The 25,117-nt window shown below is 38.2% G+C and overlaps 1 protein-coding gene across 2 annotated transcripts; it reads right to left on the reverse strand.

The window, feature by feature from the left end:
* Window positions 1-485: 485 nt before the first annotated feature.
* Window positions 486-24,883, reverse strand: KCNIP1 (potassium voltage-gated channel interacting protein 1). Of its 2 annotated transcripts, XM_044661694.1 has the most exons (8): window positions 24,868-24,883; window positions 18,883-19,007; window positions 17,845-17,914; window positions 17,227-17,297; window positions 15,184-15,291; window positions 6,468-6,572; window positions 2,441-2,503; window positions 486-1,438 (listed from the first exon to the last, which is right to left on the reverse strand). In XM_044661694.1, exons 2-8 carry the CDS (start codon window positions 18,982-18,984, stop codon window positions 1,391-1,393), a joined length of 567 nt encoding a protein of 188 aa, XP_044517629.1. In that variant the 5' UTR covers window positions 18,985-19,007; window positions 24,868-24,883; the 3' UTR covers window positions 486-1,390. The 2 variants fall into 2 exon arrangements, with proteins under 2 accessions (XP_044517629.1, XP_044517628.1); XM_044661693.1 differs by lacking the exon at window positions 24,868-24,883 and having other exon boundaries at window positions 17,845-17,941; window positions 18,883-18,996.
* Window positions 24,884-25,117: the final 234 nt, after the last annotated feature.

Below are 25,117 nucleotides of genomic sequence, written 5' to 3' on the forward strand. Positions count from 1 at the left end.
AAGATAAACAAAGTTCCTGTCCTTGAGGACCTTGCAGATTTTAGGAGACAGGAAGGGAGAAGCAGAGGCTGATACACAAAATGTACACTGAAATTTATATCTATATATGTCTATATATTTGTATACCTGTATGTACCCATAATATACTCAGTTACGCACATGTTATTTCCCCAATCAGGCTGTAAGTTCCTTTAGGGCAAGGACTATTCACTTTTGTCTTTGTTTCTTCTGTGCCTAACAGAATGCCTGGCATGTAGTAGGTGCTTATTAAATGTATAGTGATTGCCTGATTGGAATCATACTAGTTCTTTAGAGGTAGAGTTATGCATAATGCTGTGCAATCTATCATTCTTGTTTATTGTGAAGTACAGAAACAGTGATTAGCTCTGGGTGACAAAGATATGTGCTCTGACTGCTGACCCAACTTTTGCCTCTCCCAACTCCCCCAACCAAGCTAATCATGAAGAAAATAAAGATTAATAGCATAAGAAACAGTCATGTTTATTGATTAGAACATGGTATAAAATTACAAGGGCGACCTTGGGCAAGGGCAGCTAGATGGGGCATGCAGTGCTGGGCTCTTGGGTAGGAGGAAATGCAGCTACAGAGAGCACTACTAGTGTGTGCCATAGGTCATACCATAGTCCAGTCTGTCCCCTCATCTTCCCTCCCAGGAAAAGCGGAGGACTGACTTGCCATTGTGGATGTTAGGCAGAGAACAGTGTAAATAGCCCTTGTGTCTGGAAACATCAAGGGAATTTGGGTCATGAGAATTTGTCATTTTTAATCCACCAGACCCACCCCCAAAGTACTGGAAAGGGAATCAACATGATGCTGGTTTTCTGAATATAGCTCTGGTTTGGCCTTACTGCACAAATTTTTGTTTTTGAGTTTAAATGAAAGGGCATGTTGGTACAGGAGGGCATTGGAGAATGAGTTGAGTAGTTTCCAGTCACAGCAGGCAAACAGCAGAGCAAGCTCACCACTCAGTGCTTCTGGCATCATTGAGTATGTGAGTCTTTGAGTTGGGGGATGTGGGAGCACACACACAGATTACTGTGCACTAGCAATAAAGCTTTGGGCAGAGGGATCTGTCCATGGTGGCAGCGGCCTGAAGAGATTCACATGCTTTTGAAATGAAATAAAATCCTGTCGCTATCTCTTGAGATAAAGAAGAAAGAAGAGGCAGGGTTCTTAGCATTCTGAGACCGAGGCAGGTGGTGGGCATCCATAGGAATTATCCAGTGGAAAATGCTCCCAAAGTTCTTCTTTAAAAGCTTTTCTGCTCAGTTGGTATGTAGAATCTGAACTGGAGACTGCTCGGTTTCTTGAGTTTTTTTTTTTTTTCTTGGTACAAAATCTCTGACGTTCAGATGATTTGCTTACTGACTTACATAACATTTTCAAAGAGCTGAAGGGACCTCATGATGTTGTCATCCTGCACAGGGAGGCAAGGAGAAGATAGAGTTAATGATGAATCACCACACGAGGAGTTGATGGCCTATCCTTTGGGACAGCTGCTTCACATCTTCTCTTTCATAAGCTTCCCAGCTTTCTCTGTGAGACAAAAAGGGCAAGACTGTCATGTCTATCTTTTATAGAGAAGATGTGGCTTAGAGTGGGATAGGGATTGGGTGAAATGTGTCAAAGCGAGAGGGTGGGCAGTGAGGTCTGGCCAGATTATGAGGATTCTGAGATTGCTTTTCTGGAGAAATCTCTAGGACTTCTGTCAACAGATCTCAAATTCAGTTCATATATTCAGAAAGAGCCCTCTTCCTATGGGAAGGGCAAGGTGGGACCCAGAACATAAACAAATATTTCAAGAAAAGGGGTATCAGGTCTAGTCTTCCAAAGAAACCTAGACATAAATAACAAAACATGCAGTGAGGCATCAAAAGTTGGTGCTCTGAAACTGTTATGGCCTATTAAGTATATTTAAAAGTCACTTCAATGTGTAGTTTTGCATTTTTTAATATCCCCTGCACTTAACAAAGTGCCTGGCACATAAGCACTTAATAAATGTGTGTTGACTGACTAGTGACTATTCTGACTGGGAACTACATCGGCCAGTCATTATTCTTTGTAAGTAAAATCTGAGAAAATTCCTGACTCTATTCAAAGGAGTAGTGGATGATTATCAGAGTTCATTTTATCTGTAACCAATCTAGGGGCTCCTGGGTTAGGCATAGATTTGGCTATAGGGGGAGCTTTTGTTTTTTTAGGGGATAGTTTTTTTTTTTCATCTGGGCTGAGATTGCATGACTCATAACAGGTACAGCACCAAATTGCCCACTCAGTGCACTTACATCTCTTTATATACATATTCCATTCATCATGCCACTGTTTGGCAGGATAAACACAGTTTCCCTCCTCCCTTACTATTGAAGCCCAAAGAAACCCCAGATGCTCCACAAGCATCACTAATGAAAATTCCGCTCACCTCCTGACAGGATTCAAGAAATTCATCTAAAGTCACAACACCATCTTTGTTCTTGTCCATTTTCTGAAAGACACAACAGGAAGAAAATCACAAAACACACCACCCAAATATGTTCTTGCTTCATATATATATAGTAATGCAGGATTTATGCAAGATCTCTTGCATTTGCAAAATTACCCTAGGCAATCCTGTCAGTTAGGAGAGTGGAACTCTGGCCCAGCAGGTGCTAGTCCCAGGAGCTGACAGTTTGAGCTGGGACTATAAAAATCCTTGCAGAACCAACCTGGGAGTTCTGATTTCCTTGACCTCACCCAGACACCCAGCTCCCCTGTTATGAACCACTTTATCTACTTATAACAGCTTGGTGAGCACAGTTAGGTCAATTACCTACAAAGGATACTGAAAATGGGCTTTGCTAGGATGTTGTTTATAGACTCTAGTTTCTCCATGCTTCTCTGGTCTTTTATGTAGGGAGCAATTGAATTTTGCCTAGGGTAATTTTGCAAATGCAAGAGATCTTACATAAATCCTGCATTCCTATATATACATATATGTATATATATATAATATACATATATATGACAAACTATGGAGTAATATATTAGCTCCCTACAGGCCAGACTGCTGAAAACATGCCACTCCTCGCAAAGGGACATTGCACATCTTATAGATGACATACTGCTGGAGGAAGGCACAAAATTTGGAATCTACAAACTCATATTATCCAACTCCAACTAATTCTCTTCCCTCATAAAGGCTGTTCTAGACCAGATTTTTAAAATCCTCAGCTTTCTTAAACTCCCTTTCTTAAAAATCTGTGCCTCTCACAGTAACAGTAATATTGTAGAACAATCAAATGTGATAGGCTTTGCTACTAACAGCAATACAATGATCCAGGACAAAATTCTGAAGGACTTATGAAAAAAAATGATCTCCACATCTAAAGAAAGAACTGTTGGAATATGAATGTAGATGGAAGCATATGGTTTTTCTCTTGCTTATTTGGGTATATGCTTTGGGGTTTTGGTTTTATAAGATTATTCACTTACAAAAATGAACAATATGGAAATATGTTCTGGGTGTTAAAAAAAAAAAGAATTGGTTAGCTTTGGGTAACCATAGACACCTACTACTGGCTTCATTTCCTCCTTGCCAGAGTACAAAATAGCCATGAGGAGAAGCTCTCAGACACTCAGATACATGATGGGTAACTCTGGCAAGGGATATTCTCTCAGCTGAATTAACTTGAACTGTTCTCAATGGCTCTCCTTGTTGACTATGTTTTTCCTGCTATGGCTAAGTAAATCTCTTTTTTTTTTGTTAAAAAATGAAGATAAAAATTAAAAAATATATATATTTGTGTTTCTCAGCTTTACTCTCAGTGGATGACCTAACCTTTTTTACAGAAAAGATTGAGGCTATCTCTCCCATACACACTCATCTTCACCTCAATATATCTCTGTCCTCACCTCTATTCTCTCATTTTCCCCTTTAGTCTCAGAGGAAGTGCCGCTCTCTAGATCCTATCTTTTCTCACCTCTTTCCAGGACCTATTATCCACAACTATCAATCTAATCTATCAACAATATTTATTGAAAATCTAATATGTGCCCCTCTCTCTCCAGTATTTTCAATCTTTTCCTCTCTTCATAGGCCCTTTCCCCTCCACCTTCAAACATGCGTAGGTCATCTCTATCTTATGACAAAAATCCCCTGACCTTGTTTTTTTCTTAGCTATAGCTGAACTATTTTCTCTTTGCTATGACTGTAAAGTTCTGTTTTTTTCTTCTTTTGAAATGTCACTTGAATTCAACCCTTCACTGATTCTTCTGCTACCATCCTAGTCCAGGTCCTCATCTTTTCCCTCATTGATGAACATAACAGGGTCCTAACTTATCTTCATGTCTTGTAGATCTGCAAAAATTCTTCTATACCATTATCTGATGTTTTTCTAAGTAATTAATTTCATTGTTATATGAATATAACTGTGCATATAAAGACCTTTGAGTACCAAATTGTCAACCAAAAAAATTCCTAGATTTAGCTGTTGGAGCCCTTGATACTATATATCTAGCTAATCTTTTTCTCTCTGCTCCCTAAAAGAAAGTATGGCACAATGGATGGGGTCAGGAGAACTTGGTTGAAATCTCACTTTAGTTTGAACCTGGTCACCTCCTTGTAACAATTGATTTACATGGATTACATTTCCTGAAGATCCTGCTGATGCCTGTTCTTTCATCTGTTTCACCCCCCTCCCCCACCAACACATACACAATTTGTCATTGGTTTTGATATTTGTTCTAAGTCAATGATTTGACTGTACACAGACATCTAGAAATAACTTCTATATTGGCTCCAATTGTTTACTGTCCACTAAAAAATAGCTAATTAATTTTTGTGATGTGTTGCATCATGTTTACTCCCAAACACTTTCTCAAAGAATATATTTGTGGAATATAGACATAAGGATCTGGTGCAATCTACAAACATTTGGCCCCTCTTGTTTCTTAATCTTACTTTCTAATATACTTTACCATCCTTTCCTCTGCTCATCTTATCATTAAAAGCAAGTATTAAAGTAAATGTTGATTTAATTTGAAGGTCCTACTATGTTCTCCATAAAGTTACTCTTCATCTTCATGCTCTGCAGCAGATGTTGGCATTTAACCTGCATTTATTTTTGTTGTTGTCTTTGTTCAAACTCTTATCCTGAGCATTTCTATATGACATGATCAAATGCCCTTTGAAGCAAGGTTTCTTATTGTCTTCAGATGAAAAATAAAGTCAGTTCTTTTATCTGCTTCTCCAAGGGGAACCAGTGAGTTATATTCTTCAACATAACAACAACTTCCTTTGACTTTTTGATTTCATTTAATGGTGAGATTTTTGTTGTTTATTCTTCATTTTGAAAGAGGATTAATGACACCATGGTGTGATGTCTTGACTTTTGCATGAATTGGATTTAAGTGAGGCAGAGTTGCACAAAGCCATCGGCCTCAATTTTCTCTTACAGAATCATCTAAGACTAGTGGCAGGACAACAGGATGACTGGTGATGGCCCAGGATGCAGTGGATGACAATGGTGTCTTAGATGTCTGACCAAGGTCTAAAGTGCTCCATAGGGCCTGCTTCATTTGCCTTTATGGCCATTGGGATTATTTGTTCTCATCCACTCATTCTGCAAGGGGAAGTCTTTACATGCTTGGGGTAGACATCTCTTTTAACTCACTAATGGTTTTGAGACCTGTTAGTTATCCTCAACCTGGTTTAGACCATTTGCTGAGATGGTTTGTACTAGAGTGTGTTCACTCACACACTACAGCTTCTTGGAGTCACCAGAGAGACTTGGGTAGAAGTTGGACACCAAAGGTGGATGAGTTGCCCTGAAAAGGCCTCAGCAAGTCCTCACACCTGAACTGAGAGTCTTCTCTGAACACCCTATACAGAATATGTGTATGATTGAGTTTCTTAACTAGTGTATTAACTCATTAGTTATTAGACAAAGATCTCACATTTAAATTATCAACAATTGACTTAATGTTTGAAACTGGACTAAAAATTGTTTCTTAGCTCCCTTTTCTACCTTTTCTAATACTAAGTCACTATCACCGCAAATATAGTTGAGGGTCATCCAGGAAAGGTGAATTTTTCTTTGTTTGTATTTTTTTGTTTGTTTCATGAATTGTCATTAACAAAGAACTGTGCACCATGCAACCAGTCTACCAGGACTGAGCAATTGTTATGTAGCAAGGCTTATCCTTGGAAAAGACATACCATCTTTCATTGGTACCATTTTGGAAACTTTTGCAGTATGGTAGAACCTTCCAATGCTTGTGCAGTGAAACACACAAAGGCAGAGACTATTGTTCACACTTCTTTTTGTGATCCTCCTAGGTTTATTTAGTACAAGAGTATGGCACAGTAGGCATTCAATATATACTTGTTCATTGATTACAAAAAGGAGCAATTGGAAACTATCATAGTCTCTGCCTAGCTTGTATTAAGTGTACTAGGAATGTGGGCTTACCTGGAAAAACACGTCTACATGTTGTCTTGGAGTGTCATCTTTGAGCACTGGGTAAGTGTATTTCCCCATCATGTCATAAATGGCCTTGACAATATCTATCATCTCCTGGAACAGGAACACATAAACATACAACATGGCAACTGACATGGTAAATATGAACAGGGCGCACTGTTTCATCTCGTTTAATATGGACTGGGGCTTTCTGTTTGTTTTGCCACAAGAAATAGGCAAAGAGAAGCTTCCCTTGTGGAGATCAGTGCTTCCTCCCTTTTAGACTGGAAATGATTGCAGGAAAAAGCATCCCTGAGAGGGGAGCCCTGAGAACCTTTTTTTTCCTATTTGCCTCCTAGACTCAATGGGATGGAGTCCCCTTGGCATGTCTGGAAAAATAGGAAGATATCATTCTGGTGTGGTAGACTTGAACTGACTAAAATAGCAGTTCAGTTTGGAGAATATTTTAATATTCTAATTTTTATTTTGTTTTATCCCTTTTAGAAATTACATGGGGGCGGGAGGCAGCACAATGGATAGAGTGCCAGGCCCGGAGTCAGGATGATCTGCATTCAAATCTGGCCTTAGGTACTTACTAGTTGTATGAATGGGCAAATTGCTTAACCCTGATTACCTAGCCTTTACTGCTTTTTTTTGTCTACTTAGTATTGAATTCTAAGATAGACGTTAAGAGTTTTAAAAAAAGAAAACATACAGGTTATATTACTGGTTTTAACCAAGTCTCTAGGTTTTTGCCCAAAAAATTGAGAAATAATAAGGGCTGAAGCTAGGGGGTTTAGGACCTAGCATATGCAGACATGAAGAGGGAGCTTTCATCAGTTTAGTTCCAGGGAAGTTGTGGGGAGAACCTGAAAGGAAATATATTTTCCAGGTTGATTATAGGTATATGAACCCGAGTGTTTTTTTTTTTTAATTAACAGTTAATGGAATCATCTCCCCTCCCATCAGCTACCTCCCTTTGTTACTCATTAAATACCAGCAACACTAGGCTCCCCCATCCCCAAAAGGGGCTAATGTGGTCACCCTATTTGTTATAGTCTGAGGACATATTCAATCAATAGCCACATATTAATAACCATTTTGCAAGGTTCAATAATTGAAACATTATAATGGATTGCATATGTCTTAAGGAAAATAAAGAATTAAGAACAGAAAAAAGTTAAGACATTTAATAGTTACAACAAGCAAAAAAAACCTATGCTGTAGTTCTGGGTTAGATTCAGTAAAGAGAAATATTTCAGAAAAAAATGCAGTCCTTTTTGAAGGTAGAAAACTTCCTTCTTTTTCTCATTGAATTGTTTTGATTTTTCTAGATGCTTTTCTAAAGTTGAGCTCTGACTTTGATTAGTTGTCCATGGGAACAATCAAGAAATAGGACAAGGGGGCAGCTGGGTAGCTCAGTAGATTGAAAGCTAGGCCTAAAGACCAGAGGTCCTAGGTTCAAATCTGTTCTCAGACACTTCCTAGCTGTGTGACCCTGGGCAAGTCACTTATTCCCCATTGCCTAGCCCTTATCACTCTTCTGCCTTGGAGCCAATACACAGTATTGACTCCAATATGGAAGGTAAGTGTTTAAAAAATTTTTTTTACTTCCTTTCTTCAGTATCCTTCTTCCTTTTTTAGTACCACACTTTTTTTCTACCCTTCAACTTCTTCCATTCCCCCTTCTCTTCTTCAATTTTCCTTTTGCTGTAGTAGGGCAAGTAGATCAATTGAATTCTCAATAAGTTGTTACCAGTGTAGCATGTTATCCCTCCCAAAGGTATATTCATACTAGCGGTCAGACTCTTAGAAACACAAGATTTTAATGCAAAGAAATGCATTTCTAATGATGGAATTTCAGACATGGGGTAGGGTGGGTGTAGGGAAGAAGATATTTTAAGTCAAGCAATTTTCCTTGTGCCCCTAAAATAATTTAATCTCCCCATCTCCTTCATCTACATTAATTTATCTCTCTATAGCTTTTTAACATTCATATTGTACACTGAATTACTTATTCACTATGTCTACCTGTTTCCTTCTCTAATCCATACTCTAGTTGGGGCAGCCTCATCTTTGGCAGCCTTTTTCCAGTCCCAACATCCAAATCTTGGTAGACATAGAGGTGGGGTGGAATGAAAGATTTGCTTTTATGTGGGTTGTCTTACTTAGGACTCCACAAATTCTTGACTGGATGATTGATTGGTTGCCATCACAGCTAGTGTTACCCTATCCACCCAAGCAATCTTTTTTCAAGCATACTCAATTATGTCAGCATCTCAATTATTTAAAAAGCATTTTAAAGTTTTAATGGGAAAAGTCTTAAACCAAATGAGATCTTGGTTCACTGTTTAGTAAGGAAGATTTGGGGTTTCAGTTTCTTGGGGATTTATTTTGAAATTAATACTATAAGTGTCTCTTCTGGTTTTTGATTCATGACAGTTTAAGCTCTTACTTTTAAAGAAGTCTGGCAAGACAGACTAGAAATCTAGTTCTGGGTCTGCCACTTCCTATGTGATCTTGGACAAATCGTTTAATCTCTCTGAAGCTGTTTCTTCCTCTTGAAATATCAAAAATAATATCTGTCCCACTTATCCTACAGATCTTGTGAGGCTGGAATAAGATAATGGATAAAAATGTGCTCTGTAAACTGCTGAAGCACTGTATACCTTTGGAATGATATTATCATTTCTCATGAATCCAGAGTAGTATATCCCTGGATTTCCCAGATCCATCTCTGGGTAGAAATACAACTTAATTTAGCTTATGACCCCATATGTTCCATCTTGAAGAAATCTAGAAAGTTTGATTATATCCAGGCCCATGAAAGAAAGACTCTTTTTTCATTTGCCTGTTTTTAAGGATTATGTTTAAAATTAAAAGTTTCTGAAATAGAAATAACAGTTTTAATAGATTAAATAAGAGTTGATATGTAGGCACATAGAAAAAGAAACATTGATCACTCAGACAATAAACATTTATTGAGCATCTGCTATGTGTCAAGCACTATGCTAAACCATTGAGAGCAAACCACCATTCCATCACAGAAGAAGAGATTAGAGGCATGCAGCTTGATAGGAGCTCCGGATTTGGAGAAGAGATGTCTAAAATTTTTGAGACAGAATAAAGAAGATCTGGTAGGCAAATATATTGAAAGGGAAGTCAGTCCAAAAAAGGATGAGAACTCTGCAATTCTGACAAAATGAGTGGAAATCATTCTGGTACAAAGGAAAGAGGGGTCTGCTTGCAGGCACCAGTGTAGGTACAGAAGGATTTCATCAACAAAATCAGGTCTTAAAAAGACAGGTATAGAAAGTGGAAACAAGATTAAGTTATTGAGGTGAATAAAAAAGAGTATGGTCCCATAAGAATTGTGTCAGGAATGCTTAAGCTCACAGCAAATCAAGGTTGGCAAAGCTGAATTCTAAGAATGACGAAGCTATTGCTCCAGGTGGATAGGATGATGGCAATAGATTACAGTGAGAAGGCTGAACTACTCAACTCTCATTTTTGTCTCTCTTGTCAAAGGGGATTGACATTTGGGCCAAGAATAAGTTGGGGAAAAATAATATTTAGCTTGGGCATGGAAACCCAACATAAGAAAAGAGAGAGTCAGAATGCAGTTATTCTCAATGAAGTTTCCAGGACAAAATATATACTAAAGTTCTGAAATAATCATAGGATGTGATCCCTGAGGCAGTACCAATGATCTCTGAAAGTTTTAAAGGGAACAGTCTAAAAAGGATTGAATATTGTTCCAATTTTAAAAAAGATATTTTTAAACCCTTACCTTCCATATTGGTGTCGATACTGTGAATTGGCTCCAAGGTAGAAGAGTGGTAAGGGTAGGCAATGGGATTCAAGTGACTTGCCCAGGCTCACAAAGCTGGGAAGTGTCTGAGGCCAGATTTGAACCTGGGACCTCCTGTCTCTAGGCCTGGCTCTCAATCCACTGAGCTACCCTACCCAACTGCAAAGGGTATATTCTGTAGACTAGAGACTAATGTGCTTAACTTCTATTATGGTAAAATCCTAGGATACATTATTAAAGAGTTGGTATGTAGGCACATAGAAAAAGAAACACTGATCACACAAACAATAAATATTTATTGAGCATCTGCTATCTGTCAAGTCCTGTATTTAAGAACTAGGGAAACCAAAAGGCAAAAGACAGTGCCTATTCTCAAGGAGCTCACAATCTAATGGCTAAAGCCAGCATGGTTTCATAAAGAGGTCATGGCAGAGCTCATATTTCATTTTTTTTTGGTAGAGCAACTAGACTAATAGATAAGGTGAATATGACCAATAAAAATTTCAATAAAGCATTTTACAAAGTCTCATACATTATATTTATGGATGAGATAGAAGATATTGACTAGACAAGAGTACAATTGGGTTGATTTCAAACTAATTTAATAAGTGGAGTCAGAGTAGTCATTAATGAATTTATATCATCTTGGAAAGAGGTCTTTAGTGGAACATTTCAATCCTATCCTCAGTCTTGTACTGTCCAAAACTTTCTTAGTGATATATTAAAGATATAGATGATTTTCCTGCCAAATGTTTTGATGATACAAAAGATTGGAAGGATAAGTTAACATCCTGGATAATAGAATGCCATTTGAATATTTAAAATTTTTTTTTATTTTAAAAGGCTTGACCAATGGGCCAAAGTGAATAAAATGAAATTTAAAAGGCATAATTGAAAACTTCTATACTTGGGTTAAAAAAGAATCAGCTTCCCAAAGTTAACATGGGGGAGACATGGCTAGACAACAGTCTATGCAAAATGCCTCCAATCTAAAGCTGCTACGAATTAGGGGTACCTGGTAGCCCAAAAAGCCATCATTAATTCTTGAGAGAACTGAAATATCCAGAAGAAGAGAGGACTAAAAGAACATAGAGTTAGAGCTAGATGCCATCTCAGATGTCATTCAGTCCAATTTTTTCATTTTATAGATGGGGAAAGTATAGATGAGGAAGGCTGTAATATTGCCCAAGATCACACAGGTAGTAAGTAAGCATTAGATATGAGTTGAATCTTGGTCTTCTGACTCCAGAAAGAGTTCTCTGACCACTGAAGTGGTTCTCTGACCACTGAAACATATCTATTATTTTTTGTTTGGGTTAGATCTCTTCTGGTGTACTGTCTTCAATTCTAGGTACCTACCATGCTTTAGGAAAGACTTAGATAAGATGGAATGTTTGAAAGAGAAGAATTAGGATCATCAGAGGACCAGGAAATGTGATGTGAGGTTTTGTTGAAGGACCAGGGAATGTTTACCTTGGAAAAGAGAAGGCTGAGAGGAGATATGATTGCCATACTCATATATATCAGTGTATTAATGTGGAAAAGGATTAGTTTTTTTTTTTTATTTACTTGACCCTAATGGAAAAAATAGAAGTAATGTGTGGAGTAGTAAGTAAATTACCTAGTCTGGAGTAAAGGAGGACTAGCTTTAAGATACTTATTAGTTGTGTGACCTCTGGCAAGTTACTTAACCTCTGTTTGCCTCAGTTTCCTTAACTGTAAAATGAGGAGAATAATTGAACCTATCTTGTTATTAGAATTAAGTGAGATAGTATTTGTTTTTTTCCCCAAACTTTTACCTTCTGTCTTTGTATCAATTCTAAGACAAAAGAGCAGCAAGGCTAGGCAATGGGGTTTAAATAATGACTTGCTCAGGGTCATACAGCTCAGAAGTGTCTGAGGTCAGATTTGAACCTTTCGTGTTCTTTCCACTGTGCTCTCTTGCTGCTCCTAATGAGTTAATATTTGGAAAGCATTTTAGCACAGTGTTTGGCATATAGTAGGCATTATATAAATGCTAGCTACTACTATTATTAGTGGCTGAAAGGAAAATATAGGTCTGATACTGATAGAGAACACTTCCTAACAATCAGAGCTGTATCAAAATGGAATAGAAGAGCTTGACCAGAAGCGAATTCTTCCTTAAGAAAAATTTTCAATTGGAAGTTATATGACCAACTTGTTAAAGATCTTGTGTGAGTGACTCTAGGTCAGGTAGGACCCTTGAGGTTCCTCTCAGTTTTTAGATTTACTGATTCTGTCCTCTATTCTCCAAACAAAATACCCCCTATTCCTTCAACTAATTCTCACATTGCCTAGTCCTCAATCCTTTTACCTCTTCTGAGTATTTCCTAATATGTGTATACCTTTACTAATTTGGACTTTTAGAAACAGCACTGGATTTTGGAGTCAGAGGACTTGGGTTCACATCCTGGCTTTGCTACTATGTGACTTTAGGCGAGTCCCCTCCCTCAGTCTCAGTTTCCTCACTTGTAAAATGAGGGGGATTGGTTTCCTGGCAATAAATAATTATTAATTAGCAAATCTACTTAGAATCAATGATATCATTTCATGTATAAATAGACATTAGATCTATAAGCTCCTTTGAGGCCATCTAGTTCAAACTTCTCATTTTGCAGATGAGAAAACTGAAGTCCAGAGATGAGAAATTACTTGTTCAAGGTTGGCCAAAGAGTATATAAAAAAGGTAACCTAGCATGTAAATCTCAGCTCAGGTTCACCTCAGGTATGACACTCAGAGATAAGAAGATCTAGTTTCCCTTTTTTGGTGGGACAACTCATCCAGCTTTTTACCAAGAGATATATTATTCATTTTACCTTCTAGAGAAAGATGTAGAGAATAGGAGGATTCTTCCCATTTTGAAGGAAAAGGTAGGTAGTTTAAGGGAGTGGTTGAAGGCAATATAGTGTATCTTTGGAATAACCAGAATTGGAAGCTGGGCATCTGGAGCTCCAGCCTAAAGTGTTTTCTTTCCATGGATCGAAATATCTCTTAGGGAACTTATAAGGCCTAGGAGGTCAGAGGTGTGCTTTAGTACTATAGAAAATTTAGCTGCCAGACAGGAAGATAGAGTTTCTTCTAATCACCTAGCCTTTTTTCCAGTTGAGCTTTGGAGTATTAAAGCATATTTCCAATCATTTTGATTTAGAAATGAGCCTATGACAATGGAATTTTTGCTCTATGTGTGTCTGTTATCTCACTTTCTCCCTGGGTTTGACAATTCTCCTATTGTGAGAGCTGGTCCTCTTTGTTGGACTAATCTTTGTTGGATGGGTACTGAGAAAGAGAGGAAGATGGAGAGATATAGCAGAAAAAGGGAAATGCTTCTGCCTGAGCATTCATGAATAATGGCTTTATTTTCCTTTGTCATGAGTAGTAGAGGAAAGGCACCAGGCCCATCAGCAGCTGATTTAATAACAGGATAATTATGCAGCATTTTAAGTATTCTGGGGTGGAATTTAAAGTAGGGCATTGTGATTTCTTTCCTAGAGAATCTCGAACATGAGCAAGATTAGGCTTCATAGAAAACCACAGCCAACTCCTTTCTTATCTTCTTAGGGTCCCTTCTGTTGCCTGACCCTTAAATAGAAGCTGAAAAAGGTAAAAGCCCAGAGACTGATTTATTCTTGACCTTGGTTTAAGCAGAAGGCAGTTCCTTCCATTTATTGATTATATAACAGAAAAAAACTTTGGACTTCAAGTTAGAAGCCAGGTTGGTGTCCTATTTTTGTCACTTACTAGCTATGCAAACTTAGGCAAGTGATTGATTCAAAATTCCCATGAGTTTTAGTCTCCTTATCTGTAAAATGATGAACATCAATTAAAAGCTGAAAGTCCATAGGATCATAGTTCTGTAGGAAGGAATCAGAGGGGCCATCTAGTTCAGCCTCTCATTTTAAAGATGAATGTGAGACCTGGAGAGGTGAAGATGCCACTGTCATAAAGGAACTAAGTGATAGAACTTAGATTTGAACCTCCATGTTCTGACTTCAAATACCTTCTGTCATACCATACTATCCCCTACTACCTGCTTCACATGTATGTGGTGAGGATGAAAGGACATTATGTATGGAAAAAAAATAAAACTCGGAAGCACTTTACACATGTAAGGGATTATTCATTATTCAGTATTTTCAGTCTTGTACAACTCTGTGATCCCATTTGAGGTTTTCTTGGGAAAGATCCTGGAGTAGTTTGCTCTTTCCTTTTCTGGCTCGATTTACAAATGAGGAAACTGAGGCAAACAGAGTGAAGTGACTTGCCACAGTTTATATATCCAGTAACTCTGAGGATAGATCTGAACTCTGGAAGATGAGTCTTCCTAACTCTATACCTGGACTCTATCCACTATGCCACCTAAGTGCCCAGAGAAAATGAGGCCAGAGTGTCAATTGTAAAATTAATTGCCCAGAGTCACAAACATTGTAAGTAGCAGAGGTGGTATTTGAATCTAGGTCCTCTGGTTCCAAATCCGGGTTTTTTTCCATTATATCCCATCTCTCCGGATGTGAGACAGATCCTTATCTCTTTATTGCATATCACACTGGGAGGGCAACCTTTAGCTGATTACACTAAACTGTAAATGGGTTTATAAGATCCTTTTCTGAGATCTGGTTATTATCATTTGGAGAGAGGGGTGGGGAGAAAAAGGAGAGAGCTTTTAGAAAAGGGAGTGGAGTGGGGGAGTGAGAGGTAGAAAGACCAATTTCCAAGAACTCATTGTCCTCTCTCCAAATAGATATGGCCTTCTCTTGCTGACCCCTTGTTTAAGGCAGCTCTACCTTCATAGCCCCAGTTGTTTTACTTTTAAGTAGGGGTTTATAAAAGATTAATCTTTAGTACTAGCCCTTCCACCAATTGAAGTTCCTGCCCCTGGGTCCCACCATACTCACCTCCTTATTTATATAGCCATCCTTATTGATGTCATACAAATTGAATGTCCACCTCAGTTTCTCATGGACGGTTCCTCTCAGCAAAATCGACAGAGCAGTTACAAAATCCTGTTAAGGAGAGGGAGCCACAAGAGTCATCACCAGAAAAGCAGTGCTTAAAACCAGGAAAGCATAGTGACGTGCACATTACTGAGTACATTGCATTCAGTGCCTGCTGAATGAAAGAATGAACTAATGACCAAATGATTCTTGGGGAAACCTCATCATTGTGGCAGCCCTCTTGACCTTGGGTCTCTGTCTCTGTTTTCTATTTGTATTCTCATTACTTAGCATGTGCTTTGTGCATAGTAACTGCTTAATAAATACTTATTCATCCATTCAATCATTCATGGATCAGAACAATTCAGTTTACTGGGGTTCTTACTTTCTGAATTATAGGGAAGGTATCATTGCTTGTGTCCTCTTCGAGGGGGAAGACCTACCTGAATAATAAGAATAAATATAGTAACCACTTACTTTTACTTTTACAGTTCACAAAGCATTTACGGTGTCATCTCATTTAAGCCTTGTAATAATTCTGTGAGCTACTCAAGTTAAATATTGTGAGATCCATTTTACATGTTCATAGGATCATAGATAGAAAATTGGAAGGATCCTTAGAGGCCATATAATCCAACCTGTCATTTTTTAGATTGAGAACACTGAGGCCCAGGGAAGGGAAGTGATTTTGCCAAAGTATACACAGATAAAGAACTTGATCCCAGGCCTTGATACTGCCCATTGGAGCCACCTCTGATGAAGAAAAGAAGATTTAGGGGTAGATATGATAACTGTCTTGATAACTGAAGAGCTATTGTGTGGTAGAGAGAATAGATGTGTCCTTACCCCCAGATGAGATAAATAGGAGTAATGGGAAGAAGAGGCAGACAGGCAAATTTAGGCTCAATGAAAGGAAATACTAGTAAGTAGAATTACTTAAAAATGTAATAGGCTGCCCTGAGAGGTAGTATATTTCCCCCTCACCCTTAGGTCTCCAAGTGCAGGCTAGCTGACAACTGACTGGGGTAATTCTTGAGAACATTCTTGGTTGGACATAGGCTGAATTAGAAGGGCTCAGAAATCCCTTTTAGCTCTAAAATTTTGTGAAATTGAGGTTCAGAGGAGCAAAATGATTTGCTAAAGATCATATAGCTAATAAATGGCAGAATGAGGAGTTAAAGTGAGATCTTCTACCTTCAAGTCTCACATTCTTTCTATTACATCAAATTTCTGGTTCTAAGATGTGAATGGATTTCTACCTGTATGTAGCAAAAGTGGCTATTGTGATTTCAATAAGATGTTTTTGACTGAGCTTGGTATAAGAGTCAATGGAAAGGAATTAGTTCAATGATCCTCTAAAGCAGTGGTTCCCAAACTTTTTTGGCCTACTGCCTCCTTTCCAGAAAAAATATTACTTAGCTCCCTGGAAATTAATTAAAAAAAATTTTTAATAGCAATTAATAGGAAAGATAAATGCACCTGTGGCTATCACCGCCCTCCTGGATAGCTGCAGCACCCACCAGGGGGCAGTAGCGCCCACTTTGGGAATCATTGCTCTAGAGGGAATTTGAGGAAAAGGTGATGGGGTAACCTGAGCATTCATTGCCTTATCAGTCAAGAGAGTTCTAGTCCCAGCACTCTCATTAAGTAGCTGTATAACTTTGGGCAAGTCATTTCATTTTATAGGGCCTCAGTTTCCTTCTCTTTAAAATGAGGGGGATTGGTCTATATCAGTGATGGGCAAACTTTTTTTTTTTTTAAAGAGGAGGCCAAAGGAAAGGAAATGCTCATCTGTCATTCTGTATCTAAGGCAACTCTTTTGAAGTTTCATTGTATTGTATCCTACTCATTGTATTCGTAGGATTAGGAATAATATCATGTGGCCCAGATAGAACATTTCAGGGGGCCGCATTTGGCCCATGGGCCATAAGTTTGCCCATCACTGGTCTATATGTAAAGTTCCTTTCCGTGATCAAATTCTATAATTCTAGTTAATGACCATACCTCAAATTTCACAGAACCCGTCTGAGTGGTATCAAAGGCATTGAAGAGATAATGAGCATACATGCTAGCATCTGCAAAACAAGAAGGAACATCTTTATTAAGAGACCAAGGAAGACAGAATAACAGAAGACTTTGCTTTGGGAAGTGCTTTTCCTCTTCTCTATGGGCCTTTCAATGTGAATATAACCCCATGTATTTGGTGAAGGAAGAGACAGAATCAAGAGGGATTGGGTATGGTACTTGGAGAGTACCACCTGTACTTGGCACAACAATGTACCTACTTGGAGAGGAATTCTTCCCAGAGGGGAGGATGGTTGAACATGGCATATGATGGTTTGGGGAAATTGCTTTGGGAAAGTTTTTCCCCTTCCTCTATGAGTTTTTCACTCTGAATATAGCCCCATGTATTTGGTGAGGGAAGAGGCAAGTACCTAGGAGGGTTTGGATATGGTATTTGGAGAGTACCATATATACTTGGTACTACAAGTCACCGTCCTTGGAGAGTATCCCATCTAATAGAGAGAATGGTTGAATATGGCACATGATGGTTTGGAGTAGAATCTTTTAATCCTGCAAAAAACTACTTCCTCCTACCTCTCTCCACTCAGCTTAACTTACCTCCATGTGGGAAAAACTGGGAGTATATCTGTTTGAATGTTTCTTCATTAACCACTCCACTGGGGCACTCCTGTGTGGGAGAAGAGAGAGAGAGTCTCTGTGTGCTACCTGAATCCTCAGGCAGATTCCTTGTGGAATGGGACAGAGCTGATTCCCACTATCAGGCTGGCTTTTCATGTCAATCCCTGGGTAGGCAGGGGTTATGCTTGGTGTCACTAGCCTATATTACATTCATGACATAGCATTAGATAATGGTCATTACTGATCTCTATGTGACAGGGTGAGTAAAAAAGTAAAAAGATTAATGAATTTTCCAGTGATGAAATCAGACAGTAAAACATACTAAAGAACTGTCCATTTTTAGTGTTTCTAAAGCAAGCAATTTGGAGGTAGACCAAGGACTGAAGCCACCTGTTGACTAACTGTGAGGGGACTGGGATGAATTGGAAGTAACTGCAGTGTGAGTAAAATTTATCTTTGCTCCTCTTCTTTCTCCACCCCTTCCTTTTGTATTTCCATCTCCCCTCCTGAAAGAATTGCACTACCCTCCCTCTCTCCCCAGATAGTTAGCCTATTCCATTATCTAGGGCTATGGTGTTAGATGCTAACTGAAATTAATGTTAACTTAATATTCCTGATTTTTAAGAAGGGACTTTTGAAAACCAAGAAGTTTTCAAGATCTACAGGAATGAAATTCTAAAAATAGAATCTGGGGCATACAATAAGTGGCGGAGGAAATATCTGGGGCTAGAGGAAGATAATTGCTGTGACTACACCTTCCCAAAGTCTATTAGCTATGGCCAAGCTTGGGGATGAATTCAGGCTGAACTAATAATGAATTCTTCTAGGAGAGACCATACTTTGGGCTGAAACCAGAAGCCTTCCTAGCTTGCTCAGATTTGCTGGAACTTAAACTCCCCCTGCATGGCCTTCAGGAACCCAGACTCACTCCTACCCCATGCACAGGAGGAGGTCTTCAATAGTGGAATCTCCCAGAAGTGTCTACTTGAGGAGTGTTCTGGGACTGTTAGTTCTTACATTTTTAAAGCCTCTGTACAGGACCTGCAGCTCCCTCTTGGTGAAGTTGGTCTGTGCCTCAAGCTGCTCCAGTCCCTCAGGCCGATGACACACCATGGTCATCTCCAGCTCATCCTCAATTTTATCTGGAACCAGAAGAGACAACATTGGAGACACTAGACTTTGATGTCACTCTAGATCCATTAGAGTGACTTCAGTACTCTGAGACTTCAAGAAATCCATGATCTAATGATGTCTGTAGCCTACTCTGAGGGCAATCCATTCAAATAGTCTGAACTCAGAGTAATAATGTGAGCTATAACTAAAGTGGGTGGATATTTTCCTTTTGATATTTGTGGATTGGAAGGAGGAAGGAAGGAAAGAGAGGAGGAATTTCTTAGGTATTCATAATGACTTTGGAGGGGGTAGGGGAGGTAGGACTGAAGGGTAACAAGAATTCTATGGTATCTTAGGACTCTGTTGGTAATTCTTGTTGTCATCAAAAAGTCTCTGTGAGCTCCTTAAGCCAGAGTTATATAAGATCCAGGTTAAGGAGACAAAGTCTCTGGTTTCCTTTCAGTGGGTTTCTGGAATCCTTCACTCAAGTTGTGGTGCCCTCTGATCAGATATCCCCACCACACTCTAAGACCAACTCTGCCGATGCATTTCAAGTGGAAATAGAGTCCTAGAATATAGATCTAGAGTTGGAAAGGACCTCTGATGTCATCTAGTCCAACTTCCATCCCCCTCCCTTATTTTACAGATGAGTAAATTGAGGCCTGGAGAGGTAAGTAACTTGTCTAATGTCACACAGGTAATAAACACCAGAGGTGGGATTTAAAATTAGGTCTTCTGACTCCAAAGGCAATGGTCTCATTATAACTGGCCCTACCCTATATTAAAACAGGTTTCCCATTTTCTTCAGAATTTGAATCTACTCAATGGCCATGAACGCTCTCCCAAATAGTTACTCTAGCTGTGTGGCTGAAGCTCATGAATATCCTCAGCATATACATAAACTAGAGGACTAGTAAGGACCCCAACCCATATCCCCACATCCCAAATTAAACTAACAAATAGAGCCAGCTGACAAAAGATTTTAGAAATTCGGTAAAATTTTACTGTTTGGGATTCTAGTAATTATGAGAGAAGTAGGGGCATGCTCAGATCCAGGAAAGTTTCTTTATTACTTTTAAGTAATAATTTAAATAATTAATATACTGGAAAAATGCTTGTCATTACCATTTCTATTGCATATAAATGGATACTTCTAAAGTCCTGTAAGGTGACATATAGTTCTTTTAAATGGGCTAAATATTCATTTCCATAACCTTATTTATACTATTAATTTGCACTCTGTATGTAAAAAGGATCCACTAAGTAAAAAAAAACACCACAGTAACAATAATAACTATAACTTTGATATAGGACTTACTATGTGCTGGTCACTGAGCTAAGCACTTTCATAGTTGTTTCATTTGATCCTCATAACAACACTGGGAGGTAGGTGCTATTATTTTACCTGTTTTATAGTTGTGGAACAAACTGAGGCAGAGAAAGGTTAAGTGACTTGCTCAGGGACAGACATCTAAAACTGTCTGTGGCTAGATTTGAACTTAGATCTTCCTGACTCCAGGCCTGGCTGTCTATCCACTGTGTCACCTCTGTTGTTGTTCATGTCTGACTCTCAGTGACTCCATTTGGCTTTTCTTTTGACAATGATTCTGCAGTGCATTTTATAAATAAGGAAACTGAGACCAACAAGATTAAGTTACATGCCCAAGGTTACATAGCTAGTAAGTGTCTAAAACCAGATTTTAACTCATGAAGATGAGGTTTTTTTTTTTAGTCTAGGCATGGCATTCTATCCACTATGCCACCCAGCTGCCCCTATTGTTACACAGCACCAATGCAGACTATTCCAAATTCCAAATCAGCAGAGTGCAAATTAATGAGCTTTTATTATGGGGCAGAATAAACTATCTTTCTTAGTACAAATGACTTTGGGAGAAGCCAGAGGTTTCTAAATAGAAATAACTGCCACCCCACTGAATATCTTGGGTCTGAGCAGGACCACTTCCTGAAGATGTATCTTCCTCTGAGTATTTCTAGAAGACTTTCTATAAATTTACCATAATAAAGAATTAAACTCTCACTAACAGCTGTTGTATGGATATCGCCAAATCCATATATTGAATTACTATAAATTTGGGCTGGAAAGAATAGTGCCATGGTGAGTTGCATAAACAATCTCATGCTAAAAAACTAAAAGCACATGCTTATTACATAGATCTGAGGGCATCCTTTGTGAGTAGAGATATTATGGATTGTCTAGCTATAGTTTTCTATTGTTTTTGATTTTTATTGTATTGCCAGTTTTATTTGAAATTGACTCCTTTCCTTTTACTTCTATCCAATAAAAACTGCTCTAAGTGAGTTTTTCTTCTTATAGGCCATACTGAAGGGAATTAAAATTTTGTAATTCTCCAAAGGTAGGTCAGAATAATTTAAGCCTCTTTGTGAGAAATGTACAATTCAAAACTGTCATCATATTCATTGTGTGAAAACCTACAGCTTTATCCTGGTGGGGAAAAAAGAAGCAGATTATCACAGACAAATAAATCCCATTGCCCGTACAGAAGAAGCACAATTGCATTCTTGATGGAGAATTGGCCACAAAGCCAAGAAGACCGGGGCTTAAATCCTGCCTCTGACACATACTGTGCCATCCAGGACAAGTCACTTAACCTCTCAAAATCCTAAGATGAGATATAAATTGAAGAGAAGGTTTCAGTTATTTGTTGATAGAGGAAGCTTTGTCACCAAGGAATTTGAGTAACATTATGTTATCAGTCCCTATCCCCAACCATACCCATGATGTGAAAAGATCCTATTTTTTCATCACTCTTGGTATCCTTAATTATTCCTGTAGTTGGAACTGAAAGCTCAAGTGGGTATTACTTAAATATTGCTGATGATCAGAACATACAACAGTAAATCAGAGTCACTTAAAATGTTCTAAATTCACCTGACTTTAAAGTGAAATTTAACAAGTTGAAAAAGCCATTATTTAAAAAAAAATTTCATGCTTGTTTTATAGCTCTGAAGACATCTTTAGTGAGTGCAGGTACACTGTTATCCATCCAGTTTCCTAATAAATGTTGCTAGCACTCTTCTAGATTGTCAATTTCCTCCAAAACTGATCCCTTCTTTTATCTTTTCTCTGCTATGTCAAAAACTGGTGTGTCAAAGTAAGTATTTCCTTTATAGACTATTAGCTAGAATTGCAAGAAAGAACAGGAGAGAGATATATATACATTATAAACAGAGTGGGGAAAGGAAAGTGTTAAAGATATAAAAAAGAAAAACAGATATTGCATCTCTGGTTGAGTCACTTTTTTTTCCTTTCTTTATTCATGTCTCATCACCATTTCTAAGTTTCTATACTATCTAAAAACCATGAAGGCAGCCTATTTTTTTCCCCCTTAACAATACCTTATTTTTGTTAGCCTGCCTAGAAGTGAATGTTGTCTAATTTCATGGAAAGCAAAGCTTTCTTTGGACATCTGGGCAAATGTAAGCCCAGAAATCCTATTTGTAGCTGCATAGCTGAATAAGTTTGAGAGATTACTTCTGTTTCCAAAAAGATGGCTGCTTACCATGAGCTTTTATTAAAAATGTACCAAGTAATTATTGAAATATCAAATATTAAACCCACTTCATTAAGGCTGAACTGGGCTTTATTAATAAATGATTTGTTTACTGTCTGAGAGACTGGATCAATTTCTACACCAAACCAACTATCTAATTTCTTTTTATTTGACTATTGACCATCAGGCTTTTTTTGGGAACTTCATTTTGACTCATTTGCCTAGGGTTTCTGTACAAGGAGGTTTTGTTAGCTTGCCCAATGGCCTGGCCTAAATGAAGACGGGTTCTCAGAATGCCTTAGGGCCCAGGAAAGGAGTGTCCTATACTAATGTTACCCTCTCTCCCTAGCATAATCTGAAAGATTTCTCCTTTTTTTCCTCTCTGATTTCTCGTCAGTTTGGTCACTGTATTTATCTTTTGTAAGGATTTCGTGAGGGAGTCCAAAGTCTCCTGTCCAAGACCACTTTCTTCACAATGACCTCAGTCCTTTCAAAATTGTCAAAGAGGATCTAGGAGAAATTCCCAAACTCCTCTAGTCAGTGGGAGGAGGAAACACAGTTAAACAAGATTCTGATCTCCAGATTCTGATCTTTTTTTCCCCCTTTCCTTTCTGTACAGCTGGAAAAAGGAACCTCTAAGAAACAAAAGGGCATTTTGAGACACTAAATGAACCAACCTCTAGTCTAAGAGGGAGTTTGGACCATTAGGAATGGGCTTATCTCAGAATTTTAATAATACAGTAATAGTAAAGAAATGTGAATACCTATACTTTACATTTGACAAGTTCTATTGATTAAAAAAAAAACCCCAAACAAGTCTCCCTTTGATGCTGAGAAGTACAATAGCCACTCAGGCCAGTTCCTACTGCAAATTGGCAGGGGTGGGGTTCTGCTTTGTTTCTGACCTGGCCCAGATAACCCCTCCTTTTTAGCCTGGTGGTCCCTCACTCTTAGGGTTTACCATAATCAGTGCCAGATTTAATGTAGACCCCCAATCAGCTTAGCACACTGAAGCTTAGAATTCCTGAGCCCAAGTAATCACCAGGTTTAGCCTTCCCAGGAGCAAGGAACAGGTATGTGCCATTTTGGTCTAGCTCTACTGATTTTTTTCATAGAACTTCTATATTACCTATTACTCTTTGATCCTTGAGCCCCCCTACCCCCCTGCAAGGTAGGTAGAACATTTATTATCTCTATTTGATAGGTAAGGAAACTGAGGCACAGAAAAATTAAATGATTTCCTATTTTTCACAACTTCTATTTCTATTTATTACAATAAACTTATCACAACTTCTATTTTTATTTATTACAATAAATTTATAACAACTTCTATTTATATTTATTTCAATAAATTTATCATAATGTCTATTTATTACAATAAATTTATCACAGTAAACATTACAATAAAAATAAATTCTTGCACTGGGTGAGAAGTTGGACTGGATAACTTATAAGATGCCTTTGAATCCTAAGATTCCATGACTGCCTACTTTAAGGTCAAACAGCAATATAACTGGGAATAAAATATATAAAGGGAGTGGAACCCAGCTCTTTTGTCTCCCAGTGTTCCACTCTATCCTGGAAACAAAATCTTTTTTTTTTTTTTTTTTTTTTTTTGTAGCGTAAGGTGACCCTTCTCTTTTTTTTTTTTTAAAGTTTAATTAATTAATTAAGAATATTTTTCCATGGTTACATGAATCATGATCTTTCCCTTTCCTCCTCCCAACCCCCTCCCATAGCCAACAAGCAATTCCACTGGGTTTTACATTCAAGACCTATTTCCATATTATTAATATTTGCACTAGGGTGATTGTTTAGAATCTACATCCCCAATCACATCTCCATCGAACCACGGGATCGATTATATGTTTTTCTTCTGTGTTTCTACTCCCACAGTTCTTTCTCTGGAAGTGGATAGTGTTCTTTTTCATAAGTCCCTCAGAAGTGTCCTGGATTATTGCTTTGCTGCTAGTAGAGAAGTCTATTATATTCAATCGTGCCACAGTGTATCCGTCCCTGTCTATAGGAAACAAAATCTTAACTGCCTCACTTTTACTTAAGTTGCGTCAGATTTAAATACTTCCTCACTGGTCCAGTTTTCTTTCCATCTACCTACTGGAATTAGGAACAAAGCATATTTTGTTGAAGTGTAGCAAATGAACATCTCTACAGAAGGCACTGCTAATCTTAATGCTACCCTTTCCTCCCCATCCTGAAAAGACCTTCCCCATCAAGGTAGGATTTGTTAATAAGGGACCCAGAAAAGGATCATAATTAGTATTTATGTATACATTTGACAAAGAAGCTTCTCCTGTGATGGATATGTGACAAGGTAGTCAAATGAATTTACATTTACCTCTCTGATACTGGTAATACCACCCGGTGATGTCTAGGAGAAAGTAAGAAAACATTTTACCAATCCTATTCTTTAAAAATGACAACATACACTTTGTTTTTCAATGGAGATGCTGCTTTGAGGGTTGAGATCCCTCTAGTCTATTCCCCGGTCCCTCTTTCCAAGGAATTTTGCTAATTTTGTACATGGGAATTAGAATGGCCTCTTCTCTAACTTTGTCCCCAAAGGTAAAGGGGCTATTTCCCAGTTG

This window comes from Gracilinanus agilis, chromosome 2, assembly GCF_016433145.1.
Source record: "Gracilinanus agilis isolate LMUSP501 chromosome 2, AgileGrace, whole genome shotgun sequence".
Taxonomy (NCBI): domain Eukaryota; kingdom Metazoa; phylum Chordata; class Mammalia; order Didelphimorphia; family Didelphidae; genus Gracilinanus; species Gracilinanus agilis.